The following is a 23502-nucleotide window of genomic DNA, read 5'->3' on the forward strand; positions in this document are numbered from 1 at the left end:
AAAGTGAAAGTCAATGGAGAAACGGCTCCGCTGCGGATTAACGCTGCGGAGTGTCCGCAGCGGAATTTAAGTGAAATTCCGCTATGTGTGAACCCGCCCTTAATGTTCAGTGGCAAAATCTAAAAATGGCACAAATGTATTGCATTTATAGATCTAGAATGCACAGATGGTTTTAGTCTCGTGATGCTGTAAATGTGGCATCTCCCGACCTATTCTGCTGTGGTTGTAATTCTGCAAACAATTGGCCGCCACTCAGAAGTTGTGACATGTAAAGCTGATCTGCCGGGTTCAGCTGCGGTGGCGTGTGTGCCTCGGGTTGGCAGTGTTAGGTGTGTTTGGTTGGCAGCAGCTGTGCTTATTCTTGTAATGTGTGTGTGCAGAGATGCAACGAGCGAGCTATAGGAGCATCCGTCCCCATGTCTGTGTCCTAGCAACTCCAGAGATGCTGCAACCCTGGAAGGAGGAGGCGATGGAGAAGTGGGAATTATGCGCCAGTAACTCATTCACTGCCATGCTCAGAGCCTTTATTTGTCATCTGACATCTTATTACTCATGTGATGTTTTCTCCAGATGAAGTCGTGATTTCTGATGCTGGGTTTATTGTTCAAGTCTCTACACGTTTCTATTTAATAGGACACTAAAGAAAAAGAAAAAGAAATAATAGAAACATTTTACCATCGAAACCATTGCAAAGGCAAAAATGTCTCTGTGTCCCTTTGCCTATTCTCCTTTTTTCCCCCTTCCATTGTTAGTGTAGGTGATGGTTAGAGCATTAAATTGCCTCACTGTTCTGTCTGAAATTGATACCAGGTCCACGGCCAAAATGAATTTATAAGATGTCCATAGTAGGAGCTAAGGGTATGCGCACACGATAGCTCGCTTTTACGTCTGAAATTATAGACTGTTTTCAGGAGAAAACAGCTCCGTCGTTTCAGACGTAAATGCTCCTCCTCGCATTTTGCGGGGCGTCATTGACGCCCGTAATCTTGAGCTGTTCTTCATTGAATTCAATGAAAAACGGCTCAAATTACGTTTCAAAGAAGTGTCCTGCACTTCTTTGACGAGGCAGTCATTTTACGCGTCGTCGTTTGACAGCTGTCAAACAACGACGCGTAAATGACAGGTCGTCGGCCCAGTACGTCAGCAAACCCATTCAAATGAATGGGCAGATGTTTGCCGACGTATTGTAGCCGTATTTTCAGACGTAAAATGAGGCATAATACCTATAACTTAGGAAAAGCAAGGCAGAGGGTGTGACGGATAACATACAGTGGCATCCGTCACCCATAGGTTCCTGCACGGTATACATTTCTTTACTGGATGCCTCCTTATGGAATAGCGCAGTCTAATGCGCTATTCCATACAGCAGAAAAACAGTATACTCAATGGATACTGGTCCAACTGAGGCCAAAAGCGCACTTTCCCAGCGCATATGGCAAAATGCACACTGCAAACGCATAAAGTGGAGCATGGCACACACTTTTTTTTACCCTTAGCCACGCTCCCTGAATATATAGGTTAGGCGTGCAAATATTGTAATATAACAGACATCCAGTTCAACTCAGTAGTGAAAGAGGTGTACCGTGTTCTGCCCCACAAACTGATTGTGGGTGCTATGTAATATGCTTCCATAGGGTCCACTAATCGTTTTACTACACACCATAGGCATCTTATAGATCCACCTCTCAAGTTCCTGATTAAAATATAAATTCATATGATAAAATGAGCTTATCTTACAATAATGCTGATAATAAGGCCATGTACACACTGAGGTTTACAAATGTCCAGGATGTAAATCGTTAATTTGCTGGCCTCTCTGCAGACAGCACATTCAGCACAGCTCATAACCTGGTGCCAGTTACTCAACGTTAGATTTATAGTATAATTTTGATGTGCTGAGGCGTGCATTTTAATGGCATGTGAATGTGCAGTTCTGGGACAACAGGCTGATCTCACAGCTCTAATCCTCTCCGCAGACTATTCTGATGGAGCAGGGAGGCCGGACTCAGAAATTCATCATCATCATCATTGTGCTAAGTGCTTGGACCAGAAAGCGCCAGAGTACTGTGCGGAGATATAATGTACTGGGAGAAAGACTAATGTGGTTACATACGGGGCTGTTTGGAAAGCATTGTGTTTAATGACTAATAGCAGGGCCTGGATTTACTTTTAGGTTTTCTGAGCAGCCCCGTATGTCTCATTTTTTAACCTTTAAGGGTGAACCCAGACAAACTGATCTTCTGAAATGTCATAGATACGTAAGAGAATACCACATTGGTGAAGTCTGATCTTGGACCACCGCCGGTTTGCAGAGCGATAGGGTATCAAAAGTGGCTCTAAAGATCGCTCAAACCCCCTTCCTCTTAGCAAAAATCTGACACAACATTCTAAACGATTAACCATTAATTTATAATATTGTGTCCGATTTCTAGTCACAAAATTCTTTAGGCAGTGCCAAAGGGGTTTGATCTCTCTATAGAGCTCGTTCATTCCAGAAATCAGTGGTGATCACAAACTTCATGAAGTTAGGAAATAAGGCTGTGTTCACACGTCGCTATCAAAACTGCCATTTTACAGCAATTTTACAAAAATCGCAGCAAAAATTACAAGTTGTCTTTGACGTGTAATGTCAGCATTAATATACATCGAACATTTTAATGGCCGAATGCGGTGTATAGTGCGCTAAAGAGATTCTATAGGTTAGCAAGATGCTACTGACATGATAGGATCTGCTCAAAGCTGGCGTATGTTTAACATTACAGCCCGAATGTAGGAAGGAAACTTCATGTGAGCAATTGTCATGGAAACCTGAGACGTTGCGATGATGTAAGAAGTTTCTATCTGCCACATGAGACAGGAAGGGGGATCCCTGGGGGACGCAACCATGAAAAGGTTATGGAGATTAGTTGATATTTGCTGCATGACATTTGATTTTCTGACCGCTGCATCTCAGCAACTAATGCCTCGTTCACACATTTATTATTTCAAGCTGATTTCTGTGTGGATTTAACACAGAAATCCGTCTCCAACTGTGGGAATGTGCATGTCTGTACTGACGTCACAGAAATTAACTGTGTGAATTTTAAATCCACGTCAATAAGTGACATGTCACTCGAGGCGGATTCCGTGCGGAAAAGCCGGCGGTTTTCCACATGTGTATTAACCCCATTGAAAGGGGCTAATCCGTGTCGGGATCTTCTGCACAACAAAATGCCAATCCATGGCAGAAATCCACAATAAGCTTCAGAGTTCTGCCACGAATCCAAGTGTAAGGATTTGCCTAGGGCGTGAACATAGCCTAACATTAAACTGCCTCTTTATATTCTCAAGGCAGTTTGTATCATGCTTCTAAGGAGCAACTACCAGATTTTTAAAAGCAGTGAATCAAAACGTTAGTGGCCTCTGAAAAACCACTTTTTGGCACCGATCTGTCACTTACTGTCACTGACAAGCATTATATACGCAGATACTACCACAACGTGTGAACCCAGCCTTACGAAATCTGGTTCTGCTAACTTGAAACAAAGTTCTACCCATTGCACAATTCTCAAGTCAGGAGAATTCTCAGATACGCTATATGGACAAAAGTATTGGAAAACCTACACATTACACCTATAGGCATTAATATGGAGTTGGTCCCCCCTTTGCAGCTAAAACAGCTTCCACTCTACTGGGAAGACTTTCTACAAAATTTGGGTGTCTGTGGGAATTTTTGCTCATTTTATCTAGAAGAGCATTTCTGAGGTCAGACACTGATATTGGTAGGAGAAGGTCTGGCTCGCAATCTCCTTTCTATATCATCCCAAAGATGTTCGAGGGTATTGAGGTCAGGGCTCTGTTTGAACAATTGTCTAAAATGTCTTGGTATGCTGAAGCATTAAGATTTCCCTTCACTAGAACTGAGGGGCCTAGGACAACCCCTGAAAAACAAACCAATAGCATTATCCCTCCACCAAACTTTACAGTTGGCACAAAGGAGTCAGACAGGTAACATCAGTGGCGGATTAAGTAGACCATGGGCCCTGGGCTGTTACCCAAACTTGGGCCCCCCTTCCTCACCGCCGCCCTTGTGCGCCGTAACTATTTTTAACACTACCTTTTTGGGCAAGCATTAACAGTGTTACGATTTCCCTTGTCACACTGTGCAGGGACACAACCTCCTGACAAGGGGAATTGTCTATCAGTCCTGGACTGCAGAAATACTTTTTGTGAAATACTAGGATTCCTATAATAAAAATGTCAGGAGAGGTGACAGATTCTCTATAAATCTAGTGACTCACAGGTGACGACGTCTCAGATTCTAGTAGTTTTTTTCCTCTTTTCTTCTTCATCCGGTCCAGCGCTCATGACGACTTCTCCCGGCCATGACTCATTTCTGCAGAATTTGCCACTCAGACGTCTCCTCACTTTTCCAACATTTCCACACCTATAAACGAAAATAAAGTTATCATGATGCCACATACTGTGCCCCTAAATATAATAGCACCAAACACTGCGCGCCTGAATATAATAATACCACACACTGTAAAACACCACATACACACAGCCCCCTGTACATAGTGCCACACATAGCCCCTGTAGATATTACACACCCCCATAGATATCGCCATACACAGCCCCCTCTATATATCACACATCCCCCCCGTAGAGAGCGTTACACACAGCCCCCTATAGATAGTGCCATACAGCCCCCCTGTAGAGAGCGCCACACAGCCCTCCCCCTCTTGTAAATAGCACCAAAAAGCCCCCCCTATAAAGAGCGCCACACACATACCACTGTGGATAGCACTACACAGCCCCCCTTGTATATAGTGCCACACAGCGCTCCCCCTTGTATATAGTGCCACACAGCGCTCCCCCTTGTATATAGTGCCACACAGCGCTCCCCCTTGTATATAGTACCACTCAGCGCTCCCCCTTGTATATAGTGCCACACAGCGCTCCCCCTTGTATATAGTGCCACACAGCGCTCCCCCTTGTATATAGTGCCACACAGCGCTCCCCCTTGTATATAGTGCCACACAGCGCTCCCCCTTGTATATAGTGCCACACAGCGCTCCCCCTTGTATATAGTGCCACACAGCGCTCCCCCTTGTATATAGTGCCACACAGCGCTCCCCCTTGTATATAGTGCCACACAGCGCTCCCCCTTGTATATAGTGCCACAGGGTTATGTACACATTTAAAAACTTTATATTATAATTATATATATATATATATATATATATTAGTATGTGTGTGTATCAGTGTGATTGATTGATTGACAGGATCAGTGACACGCAGGATCCACCTCAAATCTATCACATCTTACAAGTGTGTGGAGGTTTTGGGACATGTACGATTCCTCTAGACCTCCATGAGAGAGAAAGACCACTGTTCTTAAAGTACATCCAGGTTTAATATAGAGATTAAGATATCTCCTAAAGCTACAACTCCTACCTTATCCCTTCCCTATCCTAATGTGTCTGTCGATTGTCGTGTTAATATTGTTGGAATTAATCTTTATTTTGTGTAGGCGAGAGATACAACTGTGAATTGAGGAACGAGTTAAAACTTCATATCCTTTATTTCATACTCAGAACAGACAATAACCTCTTTAATGTTTCTCGGATATATAAGCGGACAGAGGGCAATTTGCATATGGAATCCATATGCTACACTGGGGTAATAAGATGTTGACGTCTGTAAAAATGACCAATATACTATGCAAAATGTTGTCGCCTTTATCCGAATAAGATGTATCTACTTGTCTGAATTTACTACGGTTTTGTATATTTATGTTATGATAAATGAAAATAAAAAACATACAATTATAAAAAAAAAAAATCTATCACATCTAAGATTATAATTTAGCGCAGGGCCCGTTTCACTGATCCCGTCAGTCCTGCTGACCTGACGGATACAGGATACAAAGCAGCTGTATCTCAAAAAGTGAAAATATTTTTTAATAAAACGTAATTACAAAGTTGCACCAAACACACATTTTTATTAAAAAAAAATAAAACCGACGTGATTTTTGCGACGTTTTTTTCCGTAGACAATGCAGGTTTCGTTTTTTATCGTTTTTTATACACACCTTTTTTGCAATTTTAGAATTTTTATTCATAGTTTGAAAATAATAGTAAAAAAATAAGCTTTTTTAAGTTTCAGCTATTTTTTTTTGGGTAATATAGTTTTACCCTAAAATAGACCTTTTATTTGTAATCGTCATTGTTTACCGTAAATTTTTATATATTACATGTCTATATTAGGGTAATTGGGTCAGCGCTGGCGGGGGGGGGAACGTTTTTTTGGGGTGGGTATTTTATGTGTATTTATTATTGAATTTTTTTTTGCACTTTACTTTACAATTTTTTTATTACTGCGGTCTGATCCTCAAAGGTCAAAAAAGACCTTTGGGGAACTTTATATATATTTTTTCTTTTACACCACGTTTTTCCACTGTAACTGGGGCTGAACAGCAGCCCCAGTTACAGGGGAAATCAGCCCTCTCATAGTGACGATTGTCACTAATAGGGCTGTGCTGGGTCTAGTTAGACCCAGCAACAGTCTGCCACTAACGGCACCCGGCGATCATGTGACCAGTCACATGATCACCGGGAGGAATAGAGACAGCGCCGCTGCTGCTGTCTCTATTCCTGTACACAGCGCGCATTCAGCGCTGTGTACAAGTCATCAGAGAAGACAGAAGCAGTGAAAGCTGCTTCTATCCTCTCCTCAGGGTCCCCGGCAGTCACTGACAGCCGGAGACCCGACATTCAGCTGCCCGATCGCGCGGGCAGCAAGTTAAAACCCGAGCCGTAGAAAGTCTATGGCTCGGGTTTTAACGACCCGTTCCTGACCGCTGGCCGTAAAAATACAGCCAGCGGTCGGGAACCAGTTGGGCAGGAGGTTAAGCCAACTAACCTCAGCGCCGGTGACCGCCCGCCCGGCTCTTCTCTTGCTGCTTTGGAGTAACAGAACAGCTGTCCATCGCTGTTCTGTTACTCAATGGCGGCGGCCCGCACTTGTCAGGGAGGCGTGTCCTACCCCTTTCCCGGCCAATTCCCTGCTCCTCCTCCTCATCTTCGGCAGTTAGCAGTGCTAGCGCGCTGAATATATTTATAAGATGATGTGCGGTTCGGGCTGCCATGGGCCCCTGGAAGCCTCGGGCCCCGGACGGCCGCCCGATTCGCCCATATGATAATCCGCCACTGGGTAACATTCTCCTGGCATTCACCAAACCCGGACTCATCCATCAGACTGCCAGATAGAGGATCGTGATTCATCACTCCACAGAACACATTTCCACTGCTCCAGAGTCTAGTGGTGCCGTGCTTTACACCACTCTATCTGACGCTTGACATTGTGCTTGGTGATGTAAGTCTTAGGCTGGGTTCACACACCCTATTTATGGACGTAATTTGGGCGTTTTAGCCTCGAATTACGTCCGAAAATACGGCTCCAAAGCGTCGGCAAACATCTGCCCATTCATTTGAATGGGCTTTACGATGCTCTGTACCGACGGTCATTTTTTTTACGCGCCGCTGTCAAAAGACGGCGCGTAAAAAAGACGCCTGCGTCAAAGAAGTGCCTGTCACTTCTTGAGACGTAATTGGAGCCGTTTTCCATTGACACAATGGAAAAATAGCTCCAATTACGTCCGTAATGGACGCAGTGAAAAGCGCCTGCATTTGCCATTAAATCTGAAATTCAGGAGCTGTTTTCTCCTGAAAACAGCTCCATAATTTCAGCCGTATTGGAGGCTGCCGTGTGAACATACCCTTACATGCATCTGCTCGGCCATGGAAACCCATGCCATGAAGCTCCCAGGGCACAGTTTTTGTGCTGTTATTAATGCCAGAGGAGTTTTGGAGCTCTGCAGTTATTGAGTTAGCAGAGCGTTGGCGTCTTTTATTCACTATGCGCTTCAGCTTTCGCCAACCCCGCTGTGTAACCTTACGTGGTCTGCCACTTCCACTTTGCAATAATACCACTCACATTTGTTTGTGGAATATCTAGGAGGGAAGAAATGTTATGACCTGACTTGTTGCAGGGTGGCATTCTATCACCGTACCACGCTGGAATTCAGTCTTTAGAACGACCCATTCTTTCACAAATGTTTGTAAAGACAGACTGCATGGCTAGATGCTTGATTTTATAAACCTGTGGTAATGGGACTAAATGAAACACCTGAATTCAATGATTGAATGGAATATGTCCCAATACTTTGTCCATAAAGTGTGTGCCTTAGGCATAAGCCTGTGTGGACTTCACTACAAACCCAAGCCTGAAGATATCGACATTATATTACAGAAGAACCCTTTATAAGTGAGAGTATATTTTTGTAAAATGAGGGTTGAATATTCTATATCTATATAATGGTATCTTGGGGCATAAAATTTATTAACACAATGTACCAAATAAGAGCAAGACTTCCCTGAGGACACTGAATTGGTGTCAATGAGTGATCAATATGGCAAGAAAAGACAATGGTTAAAAAGCTGTAATTGTGGGTGAATGGGAGCAGTCTGGTGAGGTTTTGAATCCTTTTATCTTCACTTTCCAAGGATGGCAGTAGTTGTTTGGTTGTGGGTAGTGAAATGAGTCCAATGCATATAGAGGGCATATAGTCAACCAATGCTTGTGAACAGTGATCCCATATAACTTTCTTTTAGGCAATGTGAAACTTAAAGTGTCATTCCCAAGTTCACTCAAATGTTTAATTTTTATTTAGATTCTTAATTATTTTAAAATAATAATTTTCCCTTACATATTTTTTTGTAAGTCAATTATTATTTTTTATTTCATCACTTTCAATCACAAATGTTTTTCAGATTTTTACTAAATATCTCCCTTTATATCACTATTGATCAACAAGCGGCAATGTAATAAAATGACAACGCTGCTTGCTGTATCTGCGTGCTCCCGAGACTGCTATGATACACCATTCATAGCGCATCATAGCTGTCTTTGAGAACACCCCCACCGAGCGCTTCACCCCTTTACCCGGCGGTGTAACTACCAGTGTATCAGCCATAGCGGCTGACACGGTGCCCTCGGCATAAAGGGTGTCCGTGTTATGCGCGCTCACGCTACAGAATAGGAACGAGAAAAAGAAGTGCACAAGCGCGACATAATAAAGGAAACGCCGGCGGTGGTCATTTCCATGGAAACGACCAGCACATCTAAATACAACAGATTCAGAGGAGGGCATATGTTACAAACGCTGCACTACAGAAAACAGAAGGTATTTAGAAATATGTTTATTTTTTACATGTCTGGGGCTTGGAACATTGATCTCTATGTTGGGAATAACCCTTTAACATAGCAAGCTATAGAGGGTTAATCTGGCTTGAGCATGGTCGGACTGGACTTCTTTAAGCTCACCAGAGGAGAAGAAACCTCCACCCACTTATACAGAACAGGTTTATGTCTCCTTTAGTTGCTTTGTTAACTCCTTGGACCTCATAGGCCCTGTTTTGGCTGGAGTTCATTATCACAGCCTGGGCCCAATGTAGGATCCTCCTGTCCTTTTGATGGGTCACTCATCTCCTGTGCAAGTGTTTAGGAGGTTAGAGCTTGAACAAGGACTGCAGTCTTCCTTCCCAGGAGAAAGGTGTATTGTAGGGAGTGGTTCAGAACCATTTCCTGTAGCCCCCTGTCTTCTATGGATGTCCCTAGGTCAATGAGGGGTATTTACTTGGGGTTACAAGTATAGGTAACATCATTACACACAAGACTTTTTTTCTCTGCACAGGCGATAACACACCTCAGTGTCTAAGACATAGCATTACCTTCAGCTTCACACAATCCTGTTTCCAGGATCCAGATTAAAAGTCGCAATCACTTAATAGATTTACAGTGGCTTATTGTGTTAATAGTCTTCCACACACCACTGTTTGCTGTAGCACCGCATTATGAGGGGATTAGACGTTAGATTCTAGCATTGAACTTCCCACCATGATGAAACTTTTTTTGTGAAATAATTTTCTGCATCAGCCCAGCAGATTCCAATTACAAAATCACATAAGGAGCGCACATGCTACCTCCCCTATCCCTTTGACCAACCCCCCCAACAGTAAATACACAACACATCATCTTTGTAAAAAAAACATTGGCTATCAACCCATTTTATTACAGTGATAAGGGGAGCCTGATCAATCACGACACCACTCTCTATGAGCCTCCTACCGTAATACCGACCCCACCCGCCTACACTCGGTTAGTCCTCCGGGCAGCCGTAAGCTGACCTTCGTAGCTACCCGAGCCATGATCCTACCTGGGAACCTGCTGTAGGGCTCGTGTTTCCCCACTAGCAAGGTCGCCCTGCTATACGGCTCATGGCTTGCTCGCTGTGGCCAACCATATTAATCCGCCTTTCTCAGGGCATAGTGTCGGGATCCGCCTTACAATATATTGCAACAATTAACATAACATTCAACAGGGAAAGAGGGAAGGTGGGTATCCTTGCTCTCCAACAAAGAACTGGCCACCCTCTTACTTGGCCACCCCTTATCTACCCCTATCCTCCCACCCACTTTACCTGACTGACCAATCATTCAGCGGGCTTTTCCCGCCGAAATGCCCCCTTTTTCACCCCAGATGGGCTACCTACCCAGTCCAGCTCAAACATTAATTAACACCTATATTACCCTTTAGGCATTAGTATTAGCGCAAGACATAATCCAAACAACAGTAAACCTGTGTATGTCTCAAACACACAATTTGTGCATCAAAATAATTCTAGACATATAATAATATATACTTTATTATTCCATAAATATGGATACCCCCCAGAAAACCGAAAAAATATACATACAAAATTTAAAACATACTTAAAATAGTAGCTCTAAGACCATCAGGAGCTCATGACCAAGGGGGCGAAACGCAGCGTCAAGGTGTTTTTCTCTGAGACCACTGATAGCCATCATTCCAGCTACAGTTTATTGAGATCGTCACGTCTCTGATTATTGTGTGTGCATACCGCCATCAACATATTGTTGTATAGACTGTGGATTTTGTTAGGGGGAATTGTGATTGAGGCATATCACATGATTTCTCGGTTTCTCCTTGTTAACCTGTTGCATATTATATGATCATTATACATTATATGGCTTTGCTGGCACTTTGCTGATGGTCTTAGGCCCCATGCACACGACCGTAATTAAGGGCCCATAGACTTCTATTGGCCATGGGTACCTTCCCGTTGGCTTACGGGAAGGTGCCCGGGCCGTTGAAAAATATAGAACATGTCCCATTTCAGGCCGTAATTACGGCACGGGCAGGCCCGTGGAAGTCTATGAGGCTCCCGTAATTACGGATGGCTACGTCTGTGCACCCGTAATTACGGGAGCGTTGGTGGATAGAGAGAAGGGGCAGCCCTTTCGGGCAGAGTTTCCGCAGCGGAACGCAGCGACTGTAAGTAAAAGAAGTTCATACGTACCCCGGCCGGTGTCTTGGTGACGCGTCCCTCTTTTGACATCCAGTCCAACCTCCCTGGATGACGCGGCAGTCCATGTGACCGCTGCAGCCTGTGATTGGTTGCAGCGGTCACATGGGCTGAAATGTCATCCCAGGAAGCCGGACTGGAGGAAGAAGCAGGGAGTTCTTGGTAAGTATTAACTTTTTTTTTTTTAGGGTTTTTGTGAGCGCCACGCATGGTACTCCCTGTCCAGGGTGCTGAAAGAGTTACTGCCGATCAGTGCAGCCCCTTCTCTCTATCCCGCACTGATCGTTTAACTCTTTCAGCACCCTGGACAGTGACTAACCCCTGATGTCGCCTAGCAACGCTCCCGTAATTACGGGTGCACAGACGTAGCCACCCGTAATTACGGAAGCCCCATAGACTTCTATGGGCCTGCCCGTGCCGTAATTACGGCCTGAAATAGGACATGTTCTATATTTTTCAAAGGCACGGGCACCTTCCCGTAAGCCAACGGGAATGTACACGTTGCCAACAGAAGTCTATGGGCCAGTAATTACGTACTGTAATTACGAGCGTTTTTACGTTTGTGTGCATGGGGCCTAAGAGCTACTATTTTAAGTATGTTTTAAATTTTGTATGTATATTTGTTTGGTTTTGTGGGGGGCTTCCATATTTATGGAATAATAAAATATATGTTACTTGGACAATTATATGTCTAGAATTATTTTGATGCACAAATTGTGTGTTTGAGACATAAATAAGTTTACCACCTCAAACATGCCTGCGCCTCTAACCATGCGGCTGCAGCCATTTTACCCTTAATAATGGCTAAGGGACACGCATGGCGTCCCTTATGCCTCCTTGCTCTGACTTTTTAGGTGTAGCTTAACAGGCAGCTATACAGGATGTAGTATTCTATAAAGGCGTAGTTTGTTACATAAGGTACTGATTGCAATTTATTTATTTTTTAATTCAATTCATGGGACTTCCCTGCTTCTTCAGTGCCTCTACAGAGCAAGGTCTGAAGATTTCAATACCGGAGCGTGTAGTCATATCACCATATTTCCCCAGAATGGACAATAATAGGAGCTCAGCCAAACTGTTAGACCTTATTTACACGAACGTGTGCCTTTTGCGGGCGCAAAAAACGCTGCGTTTTTTGCGCAGTGTCATCAGTGTTTGGTGCGTGGCTGCGGGATTTTCGCGCATATGGCATCCTTATGACACGCGGTTTTGAGGTTTAGAAAATGAAATTAAGGAGGTGGTTTTATTTTCCCCTTCATTTCTTGAACAACTGTTGCGCGAATCACGCTCGGCACACGGAAGTGCGTCCGTGTGCTGCGCATGATTTTCACGCACCCATTGACTTCATTGGGTGCGTGATGCGCAAAAAACGCTAAAGTATAGGACATGCTGTGAGTTTCACGCAGCGGACACACGCTGCTTGAAAAACACGGAATGTCTGAATGTCCCCATTGCCTTACATAGGTCCATGCGACGCGCGTGATTTTCACGCGCGGATCACGGACATGAACTACGCTTGTGTAAATAAGGCCTTAGGGGCAGATAAATTATGTAGTAGCTATGTCCAGCAGAGGCCAGCACGATTTTGGATGCAGCTTTGGAATGTAAGATTTGCGGTTTCACAGGATCTGTATAATATATTCTGAACTTTTATTTCAATTATATCTAACTGCAAAATTATATTCAAAAGTTTAATTTTTGGCTTGAAGATTCAGACATACAAAGGGAACAAAGAATGCATGTGTACTGCTAGTCAAGCTAGATGTTAGTCAATGGAGGCCATCACTGGTCCACGCTTAAAGACCTGACTGATACTGATCCTGTTTGATTGGATTGCTGGATTATCAAATATCATAATCGGAGTCACAGATCACAAAAGCTGGAATCAAAACGTATTTACAAGATAGTGATTTCGTGTGTTTGGGCCATTTTACTAAATACATAGGGTCCAGTCCAGTTTGGTAAACAGCTATACCAGACCAGTCAATCACATTGAAAGCATTCTATACACCATTTGTAACAGTGTGATGGGTACATCTGATATTAGATATTAACCAATCTTCTTTGTAACACATAGGACTCATGTGTGGCGGAGACAGAAGTAACCCACCAAAATGAGCAACCAAACCACACCTGAGGCTGTGTCCTCCCCTCCCTTAGAGGGACAGAAATATTTTGAGCGAAATACAGAGAATGATCCAGAATACCTCCGAATAAGGAACATGGCAGCCGACCTGAGGCAGGATTTTAATGTCATGGAGCAGAAAAAACGTGTAACCATGATTCTACAGAGCCCGGTGAGTAGTTGGAATGGGGAATGAAGAATTGCATGTTTTTCCAAATGTTCCCTACCATGATTAAAACTACTACCTCAAGGACAACTGCTTCATTGTGTAAAATATCTCAAATGTACAGTACAAGCATATATTGTCTGTTGCTGAACGTATACTAGCTATTTGGCTAGTGTAAGAGGGTAATATGAGCCCAGTCAGGGCCTTCCTAGTGCTTCACATAGCAAAAACTTTCAATTCTTTCACACATTGTTTTGCAGTAACTAGTGTCCAGGCAGAAATGCGTTGGCATATGTGCCCTTCAGTGGCATACGTATAAGAAAGGGCCCTAAAGAAAATATCATCATTGGCCTTCATTATGATGCTGGGTTTTTCCATGCAGGATAAAATGGCCTAGTGTTTGTTCCCCCTCCATGCCCCATTGTTTGCTGACAATGTAGTTCTTCTGTAGAGGACAGTCGTGCACAGGTATTTACCACCCAATAGCTAAAAGGACGTGACCAACCAGGACTGGCCCACTCACTCCAGTGGCCCAAAAGCAATGACATGGTATTCCTTTGTCACGATCTGTGGGTATGTGGACCCACTGGGCCATACCGCTGTAGCGGGATAGCAGCTGGCCAAACAGTGTACCAAGTAAAATCTATAGTCCAAGCAAGGGTACCTGTGGTAGTACAGACAGTAGCGGTGGCTAGGCTCTGATGGGACCTTGGCAGCAGACACCTGGTGTGGGGGTAACACAACACGAGTCCAACTCTTTTTTAAGAACACTGCGAACAGGAAAACACTAAGGGACCATTTGCTAGACTGACACAGGACAACACATCAACGCTCAGACAATGAGTAAAGGGGCAGGGCCCTTCTTAAAGTCCAGGGTGATTATACAATTCTAAACAAGTGTGTGCGCTGGCCCTTTAAGGCCGGGACTGAGCTCGCTCGCGCACCCTAGTGGTCACTGCAGGCCAGGATGGCCGCATGTGCTGGCATCTCCGGGAAGGAAGGCGTCAGCAGGATGAGAGGAGTCTTCGGCTGCGGACGTTACAGCCTTTATAGTATGTACACGCTTGGTGCCCTCGACTAACTTCACCTTCAATGTAGAATACAACTTTCTAGTTGTCTGATAATAGAAAAAGATGATTACCATCATTCTATTGGCTCTCGGCCAACCCCTTAGCCCTTCGAAACCACAATTAGATGGATTTTTTTTATTTTTATGCATTAGTGACTAATTTCTAATGGTTATTACAGAGGGCTAAAACATTCATGCAACACAGGACCCCTATGTTTGTAATTGTATTTAGATTTTTTTTCATGATGAATTCTGTATAAGAAAAAAATGTTAATCATTCTATAAGTTCACTGTATATAATAGTACTTGTAATAAGTTCACTTTATTTAATAGTATATTGTATTAGGGTCACCCTTCCGTTCATGGGTTCCGTTTGACCTTTCTGTCGGAGGAACCCATGAACGGAAAGGCAAACGGAAACCATAGCTTCCATTTTCATTACCATTCATTTCAATGGTAATACTTCCTTTGCCAATGGTTTCCGTTTGTTTCTGTTTCATAAGGTTTCCGTTTTTTTTCGGAAACAATAGCGCAGTCGCCTCCGACGGAAAGGTCTAACGGAAACCCATGGACGGAAGGGTGACGCTGATATGAACAGACCCTTATAATATGATGATCACTTTGTTTTATCGTCTTCTAACATCAGTGTTATGTTTGGATCTATTTTCTTTCAGTCTTTTAGGGAGGAACTGGAAAGTTTAATTCAGGAGCAGATGAAGAAAGGAAACAACTCCTCCAATATCTGGGCTCTCAGGCAAATCGCTGACTTCATGGCCAGCACTGCACCTTCTGTCTTCCCCACCTGTCCAGTCAGTACGTTCTTCCACTTTTTCTCTAGGGAGTTGGGCTAGTGAGGGTGAAGCTAGTGAGCTGTCCTCTCTGAGCATCATTTACATAGCTGGAAATTATTTAAAGAACAACTCCACTTTTGTAGGAAATTGGTAAGGGCAACATATTACAGGGACGGTCCGTTCTCCTAGGAGCGATCAAAGATTTATTCATAAGGAGAGCGATCCACAACCTCCCCCACCTCCTTGCAGTGATTGATGGCTGGCTGCAGTGTATCCAGAGTATTCTTTGATCGCTACTATTAGCCAAACGGCACCATATTTTTTTTGTGCCATTTTGGCTTTTAAAGGGCAGACCTGTCCCTGTAATATGCAGTATTTGCCTACACCTGGCAGATCCTTTTTAATACTCTCTCTGTTGCTTATTTTGCAGCACACTTCAAATTGCTCCTTTGTTAGTACAAGGAGTTTGTAGTCTGTTGCTATGGAGAAACTAGGAGAATTTAGTTTGTATCTAAGAAGCAACTGTGAGAATTTGAAATGTCTGTGCAGGAAAAAAGTAGAACTACTCTTTACTTAAATAACAAAATGTGGACTTAAATATTGCAGTAGCGGTTCCTTAATTGTTGCTTAATTTATTTTAAGTGAAGCTTTATTGACTGTACAACAAGTAATAGTAAAATCTAGAATATTTGTAATGTTTGCTGCTTCCTGCAAACCATCAATAAGCTGCTGTTGACGTAGGTGATATTCTCATGTTATAGAACAGGAGGAGCTGAGAAGATTGTGGGGACTTATTCAGTAGAACTTGTAATTTATTGATCTAAACCTCTGCTCATTCTGGGCTTAGTATCTCAAAGAAGGACAACAGATACGTAGCGCGGTGCGGATTTTTTTTTCCCTTTTAAGCCATGCCCCACACAATATAATGCCAAATAACTGCCCCCACACAGTATAATGCCCCTATAGCTGCCCCATACAGTATAATGCCCCCACAGCTGCCCCATACAGTATAATGCCCATATAGCTACTTCATACAGTATAATGCCCCCATGGCTGCCCAATACAGTATGATGTACCTTTAACTGACACCATACAGTATGTCTCATTAGCTGTCACCATACAGTATAATGCCCCCTTAGCTGTCCCCATACAGTATAATTCCCTATACTGCCCCATACAGTATAATGCTGCCTTAGCCGCCCTCATACAGTATAATGCCCCTAGTGCCAGTGTCCATATATAAAGTGCCAATGCCCACATAGTGCCACAGTTCCCATGTAGATAGCGCTACCCCCCACTGTAGCCAGCGCTATGGGAGATTCCTCTCGCTGTGGCCGGGGATTCCGCTCCAGGAGGAGCCTATGACATCACTGTCCATCGTCACATCGTGCGGTTTATTAAGTAGGAAGAGACATGGGGGATCGTTAGAAGTATACCAGCAGAAAAAATGGGACATAGATAACTTCACAACCACAAAAAAGGCCATACTTACTAAGTGGGTGGGTGAAAACCTGTTCCCAGCAGGACGTAGACAGGTCAAAAAATGCTGCAGAAGGAGGGTGCATTAAATAGTGATAGCCACTCCCACTAGTTTTGAGGGTAGTGGCGAACTAAGTGCTCACAAGTGTGTGATAAATGGGTGTCAGTGTAGTGCTAGGGTGTGAATGTATGGTAAAAAAGAAATGTGTATGTATGGAAGTGTCAGAACTGTGTGATAATGTAATAAAAAGTAAATGTGTGATGAATAGGGGTCAGTACTGTGAATAGTACATGGGGTGTCAGTACTATGTGTAATACATGGAGGGATAATGTGCTGGTCGTCAGGCATAGCATATCTTGCCGGATCACAGCCTATTTGTAACGCCGCTACTGTTAGCTAAGGCGGGCTGCTCTGCATGCCAAACCAAACGCCAGCACATCATGCCCTCCCAGCATATAAGACCTGGCCGCGTCCTGAAAAAAAGTATACATAGTAAAAATATCCATGAAACATGGGGTATTAGTTGTTATTTTGGCGAAAATACGCAAAGCTCGCAACCCAACGTCAAGGGTCCCCAGTGCCTTTCGAGTCCCTAACTAGAACTTTTCGTTCCTAATTTAAAAACACCAGAAGAAAAATGGGACATAGATAACTTCACAACCACAAAAAAGGCCATACTTACTAAGTGGGTGGGTGGGTGAAATCCCGTTCCCAGCAGGACGCAGACAGGTCAAAAAATGCAGCATTTTGCTGGGATCGGGTTTTCACCCACCCACCTACCCACTTAGTAAGTATGGCCTTTTTTGTGTTAGACGTATAAGCGCTCACCTTGTTAGGTTGTACAGTCCAAGTACAACTCTGGTGTGTGCGTGTCGACAGATGTCAACCGCTGCCATCCCCAACTGGTGGGTAAATTCCACCTCCGCTTTAATATGCATACGATTTCTAGGCAAGGAAAAATAAAAAATGGAAATTCCAAAGAGGCGATGCTAACATATAGCCAATTTGCCTACGGAAGACGCCGGACTTGCATTGAAACGCGTTGCCATGATAAGTATTAAGAAATTATTTTCTTTTATCACAATTTTATGGATGTTAGCTGCGCGCCTTTGGAAACCCCATTTCCTTGCCTAGAATATATGGACAGTGATGTTAGGGGCTTTGAGATGCCGGAATCCCCAGCCAGAGCGTCCAAATATGGACCATGATGTCAAGGGCTTTCTCAACACAGGAGTGTCTGGCCAGAGAGCCACAAGTTATTTTTGTAGAATCTTCAGCCTCTTTATCCCCTTCCCAACGTATGAGGTATACCTACGTCACAGCCAGGTAGGGGAAGTATGGGGCGGGTGTCGGCTGTGTGTTACATCCGACACTTCACAGTAACTTGAGCGCGTTCCCGCTAGTTTGACCCATATATATATATATATATATATATATATATATACAGTCCAAACAAAGATGAACAGAGCACTCAAATCAAAATGAATATCAGGCCATGTGCACGTTACCCAAGGATGAATCAATTCCCCAGCTTGAATATAGAAAGAACCATAGGAAAAGGAACGGCACTAGGACTTCAGTAAAGATGAACACACTGTTTAATAAACCTCAAATGAGCGATGTTTCGGTTCAACACAGAGCTTGAGAAAGGTTCTATGTTGAACCGAAACGTTGCTCACTTGAGGTGAATTAAACAACCGTGTGTTTATCTCTACCGAAGTCTTGGTGCCGTTCCTTTTCCTATGGTTCCGTATATATATATATATATAATATATGTATATATATATATATATATATATATATATATATATATATATATATAAACAGGGCCGACTCCAGGTTTATGTGGGCCCTTGGGCAACACAGACTTACTAGGCCCCTTTGCGGGGGAACTCATGGCGCCAGTAAAATGTCAGAAAACTTCAATTTGTGCCCCCATATAGACGTTAGGCCCTGTTTATGCCCCCATATAGAAGTTAGGCCCCCGGTTTGTACCCCCATACATTTAGTGCCCTCTGTAGATAGTGCCTCACAGCCCACCTCCCAGGTAGTGCCACAGAACCCCCCCTCCCAGGTAGTGCCAAACAGCACCCCAGGTAGTGCCTCACAGCCCCCTCCCTTGTAGTGCCACACAGCCCCCTCCCTGGTGGTGCCACACAGCCCCCCTCCCTGGTAGTGCCACACAGCCCCCCTCCCTGTAGGTATCGCCCTTGGGATTCCCTCTAGGAGTGGAATCCCCAGCCAGTGATTTGCCGACGCTCCGGCTGGGGATTCCACTTCAGGAGAAGCCCCTGACATCACTGTCCATATATGGACAGTGTTGTCAGGGGCAACCCCAGAGCCATAGTCCCAGGCAGAGCACTACTAGCACTCTGCCTGGGACCGGGGGCGTAGGTAAAGGCTCATGGGTCCTGGTGCAAGAATTCAACTTGGGCCCCCCTACCCCTCTCCAACACCACCAGACCCCTGCACATGCCTATGCCCAGCTGCCTTGCCCGACAGACCCCATGAATGCCCCCACAGTATAATGCCCCCATAGCCACCCCACAGTATAATGCCCCCATAGCTGACCACCACAGTATAATGCTCCCCATAGCTGTCCCCACACAGTATAATGCCCCCCATAGCTGACCACCACAGTATAATGCCCCCATAGCTGCCCCACACAATATAATGCCCCCATAGCTGCCCCCCACAGTATAATGCCCCTATAGCTGCCCCCACAGTGTATTGCCACCCATAGCTTCCCCATACACTATAATGCCCCATACAGTATAATGCCCCCATAGCTGCCCCATACAGTATAATGCCCCCATAGCTGCCCCATACACTATAATGCCCCATACAGGGTAATGCCCCCATAGCTGCCCCATACAGTATAATGCCCCATACAGTATAATGCCCCCATAGCTGTCCCATACAGTATAATGTCCCCATACAGTATAATGCCCCATAGCTGCCCCATACAGTATAATACCCCATAGAGTATAATGCCCCCATAGCTGCCCCATATAGTATAATGCCCCCATACAGTATAATGCCCCCATACAGTATAATGCCCTCCATAGCTGCCACATACAGTATAATGCCCCCATGCAGTATAATGCCCCATACAGTATAATGCCTGCCATGCATTATAATGCCCCCCATAGCTGTCCCATACAGTATAATGCCCCCATACAGTATAATGCCCCCCTTAGCTGTCCCATAGAGTATAATGCCCCCATATGTATGTACCTAATAGAAAAATAATAACATAATTACTTACCTATGTCCATTCCCATGATGGGGGAGGAGGTCTTTTCCTCCTCTGCACTGTGCTGTGAGTGACTCGGTGCAGACAGGCGCGATGACGCCACTACATCGCGCCTGCCTTCACCGAGCTGCTCGCGGCACAGTGAATGTTGCAAGGCTCCAGCATTGAACCCAGCTGAATGTGCATCCTGCGGACGCAGATTCAGTTGGAAGCGGGACCAGCGTGGTCAGCACTGTGTGGCAAAGGGGGCCCTGCGAGCCCCCCAGGCTTAGGGGCCCAGTCGCAGTTGCGACCCCTATAGTGATGTCAGGGGCTTTCCCAGAGACGGAGTCCCGGAGCAGAGTCACTTCTAGCGCTCTGCCTGGGACTCCTTCTCTCCTCCTTACATAACTGTCCATATATGGACAGTGATGCCATGACGACAACAGCGTCAGCATCCGGCGGCCGTGTGGGCTCACCCCGGTGTCGTGGGCCCCGGCACTTGCCCGGGTTCGCCAGGTGCTGACGTCGAGAGTGAGAGAGAGAATTATGCAGCAGTAATGAGAAGTGTAGCTGAGAATCCAGCACTGGGTTGACATAAAAATCTTACCAGCAGTCTGTGTCTTTCTCACTCTGCTCCTGCTTCCTCCTTCTGCTTCTCCCTCCCCTCTCCATAGACTTGTATGCAGCGTATCTGTTGCTGACTCACTCTCTCTCTCTTCACCCCCTCTCCATGGACTTGTATAGGCAACGTGTCTGTGTCTCTTTCTCTCTCTGCTCCCTTCTCCTGCTCCCTCCTTCCGTCTGCATTGACTTGTATAGACAGGCAGTGAAGGGAATCACCCCACCTTCTGCAATCCGTCTGTAGCTAGAGATGGATTTATCTTGAAATCAGGCAACAGGGGGTGTTCAGCAGATTACAGGAAGGGTGACACCTAGTGGCAATAACTTAACAGAATTTGCATGAATAAAACAACTAAATTTTATCAGTAAGTAAATAACAAAGTTGATCTATATCAGGTATACTTTTAGATAAGCATTAGTTGTTTGGAAAGTGAAGGCCCTTTTACACCAGCCGAGACATCGTTGATCGGCGCTCGCTTGCTCCTGCCACACCGAGCTATGGATGGGGACGAGCAGTCGTTACTATGATCGCTCGTCCCCATACATTATTTATCATGTCGGCAGGGCGGCTCCCTGTTTACACAGGGAGATGTGCTGCCGACAACAATAATATTTTACTTTTTTAAAACAATACGACCAGCAGATGAATGAGCGTTTGCTCGGTTATCTGCTGATCGCTGCCCTGTTTACACAAGGCAATTATCGGCAACGAGCATTATATTAACGCTTGTCTGGACGATAATCGTCCTGTGTAAAACCCCCTTTAGTGTCCATTTAAAAAAAAAAAAAATAATTATTATCATCATTATTAGGAAGATAACGTAGATTCTGACAAGAAATTATATTATTTATAATTATATTTACTATCACAAGTACTATAAATGGGATGTACTCACCTCTGCAATCACTAATCATCTGACTTGTCCTATTGGTATAAATTGTCCAAGGATTGAACTTCTAAAAACGTAACCTTCATTTTCAGATTCGTCCATGGTGGCGCCTATTAATGACATCCACTGCAATGATCCTGTACCTTTGGCAAAGGGAGAAAGGCTAATGAGATGCAAACTGGCCAGTATCTACAGACTCATTGACCTCTATGGATGGGCCCAACTCAGTGGTACTTCTGCTTCAGTGAGTAATCTGCCTATTTTCTGTTAATATGTTCGCTCTTGAGCAGATTGGTAATGAGGGTGATATCATTGTTGCCACAGTACAATCTTCTCAGGAAAAATGTCTGTGGCCCATATAGTCTTTTTTTTTTTTTAGACCTACCAGACCAGAAATTACTGGGTTTTGTAGGAAAAAAGCACTAAGCAGATCAAAGTACATGCTGAATGACATGTACTTTGCTGACTGCCATGGATTAATGTAACTCAAAAATCTTTAAAAGATGACAACCTGTGTCCACATGCCCCATTATGGCATATGGGAGTCCTAGCGCAGGGGTCTCAAGCACGCGGCCCGCGGGCCGCATGCGGCCCCTGGGGCTGTCATCTGCGGCCCGCGGGACACAGAGCCGCTAGTATCGGCTCTGCTCCGAGACTCTGGAATTCCCTGACATCGCTGTCCACATATGAACAGCGATGTCTGGGGCTTCCCCAGAGCCGGAGTCCCGAGCAGAGCGCTGTTGTCGGCTCTGCTCCGGGATTCTGTGGAATTCCCGGACATCGCTGTCCACATATGAACAGCGATGTCTGGGGCTTCCCCAGAGCCGGAGTCCCGGGCAGAGCGCTAGTACAGGCCCTGCTCCGGGACTGTAAGTGTATGTCAAAAGTCAGGAAAAGCTCCTGTAACAGGCAATCTACATACAGACTCTGCGGAATTCCCTGACATCGCTGCCCATATGTGGACAGTGTGTCAGGGTCTTCCCCAGAGCGGAGTCCCGGGCAGAGCGCTAGTATCGTCTCTGCTCCGGGACTCTGGGGAAGCCTCTGACATCACTGTCCATACATCGACAATGATGTCAGGGGCTTCCCCAGAGCAGGAGTCCCAGTGATGTCAGGAGCACAGCTGGAGTCCCAGGAAGAGCCTACTATCGCTCTGCCTGGGACTCCAGCTCTGGGGTTGCGCCTGACATCTCTGTCCATATATGGACAGTGATGTCAGGAGCAGAGCTGGAATCCCAGGCAGAGTGCAAGAAGCGGCTCTGCTCCGGGACTCCAGCTCTGGGCAAGCCCCTGATATCACTGTGGTAGCATCTGCAGAGGGCACTGTGGCAGCATCTACAGAGGGCACTGTGGCAGAATGTACAGAGGGCACTGTGGCAGCATGTACAGAGGGCACTGTGGCAGCCTCTACAGAGGGCACTGTGGCAGCCTCTACAGAGGGCACTGTGGCAGCCTCTACAGAGGGCACTGTGGCAGCCTCTATAGAGGGCACTGTGGCAGCCTCTACAGAGGGCCCTGTGGCAGCCTCTACAGAGGGCACTGTGGCAGTATCTGAAGAGGACACTGGCATTATCTAGGGGTGTGTTGCATTATCTACAGAGGGCACTGTGGCCTTGTCTACAGAGGGCACTGTGGCCTTATCTACAGAGGGCACTGTGGCCTTATCTAGGGGTGTGTGGCATTATCTACAG

At 45.0% G+C, this 23502-nt stretch overlaps 1 protein-coding gene across 3 annotated transcripts in view; it reads left to right on the forward strand.

The window, feature by feature from the left end:
* ADD2 (adducin 2) overlaps positions 1-23502 on the forward strand; it is a 92417-nt gene that overhangs the window by 34999 nt on the left and 33916 nt on the right. For all 3 annotated transcript variants that reach the window (XM_075858495.1, XM_075858494.1, XM_075858493.1), the window contains 3 exons: positions 13509-13728; positions 15466-15604; positions 21904-22055. In XM_075858495.1, the coding sequence (XP_075714610.1) occupies positions 13546-13728; positions 15466-15604; positions 21904-22055 (474 nt within the window). In that variant the 5' untranslated portion in view covers positions 13509-13545. The remainder of the gene's footprint in view (positions 1-13508; positions 13729-15465; positions 15605-21903; positions 22056-23502) is intronic.

Source organism: Rhinoderma darwinii, chromosome 3, assembly GCF_050947455.1.
Source record: "Rhinoderma darwinii isolate aRhiDar2 chromosome 3, aRhiDar2.hap1, whole genome shotgun sequence".
Lineage (NCBI taxonomy): Eukaryota > Metazoa > Chordata > Amphibia > Anura > Rhinodermatidae > Rhinoderma > Rhinoderma darwinii.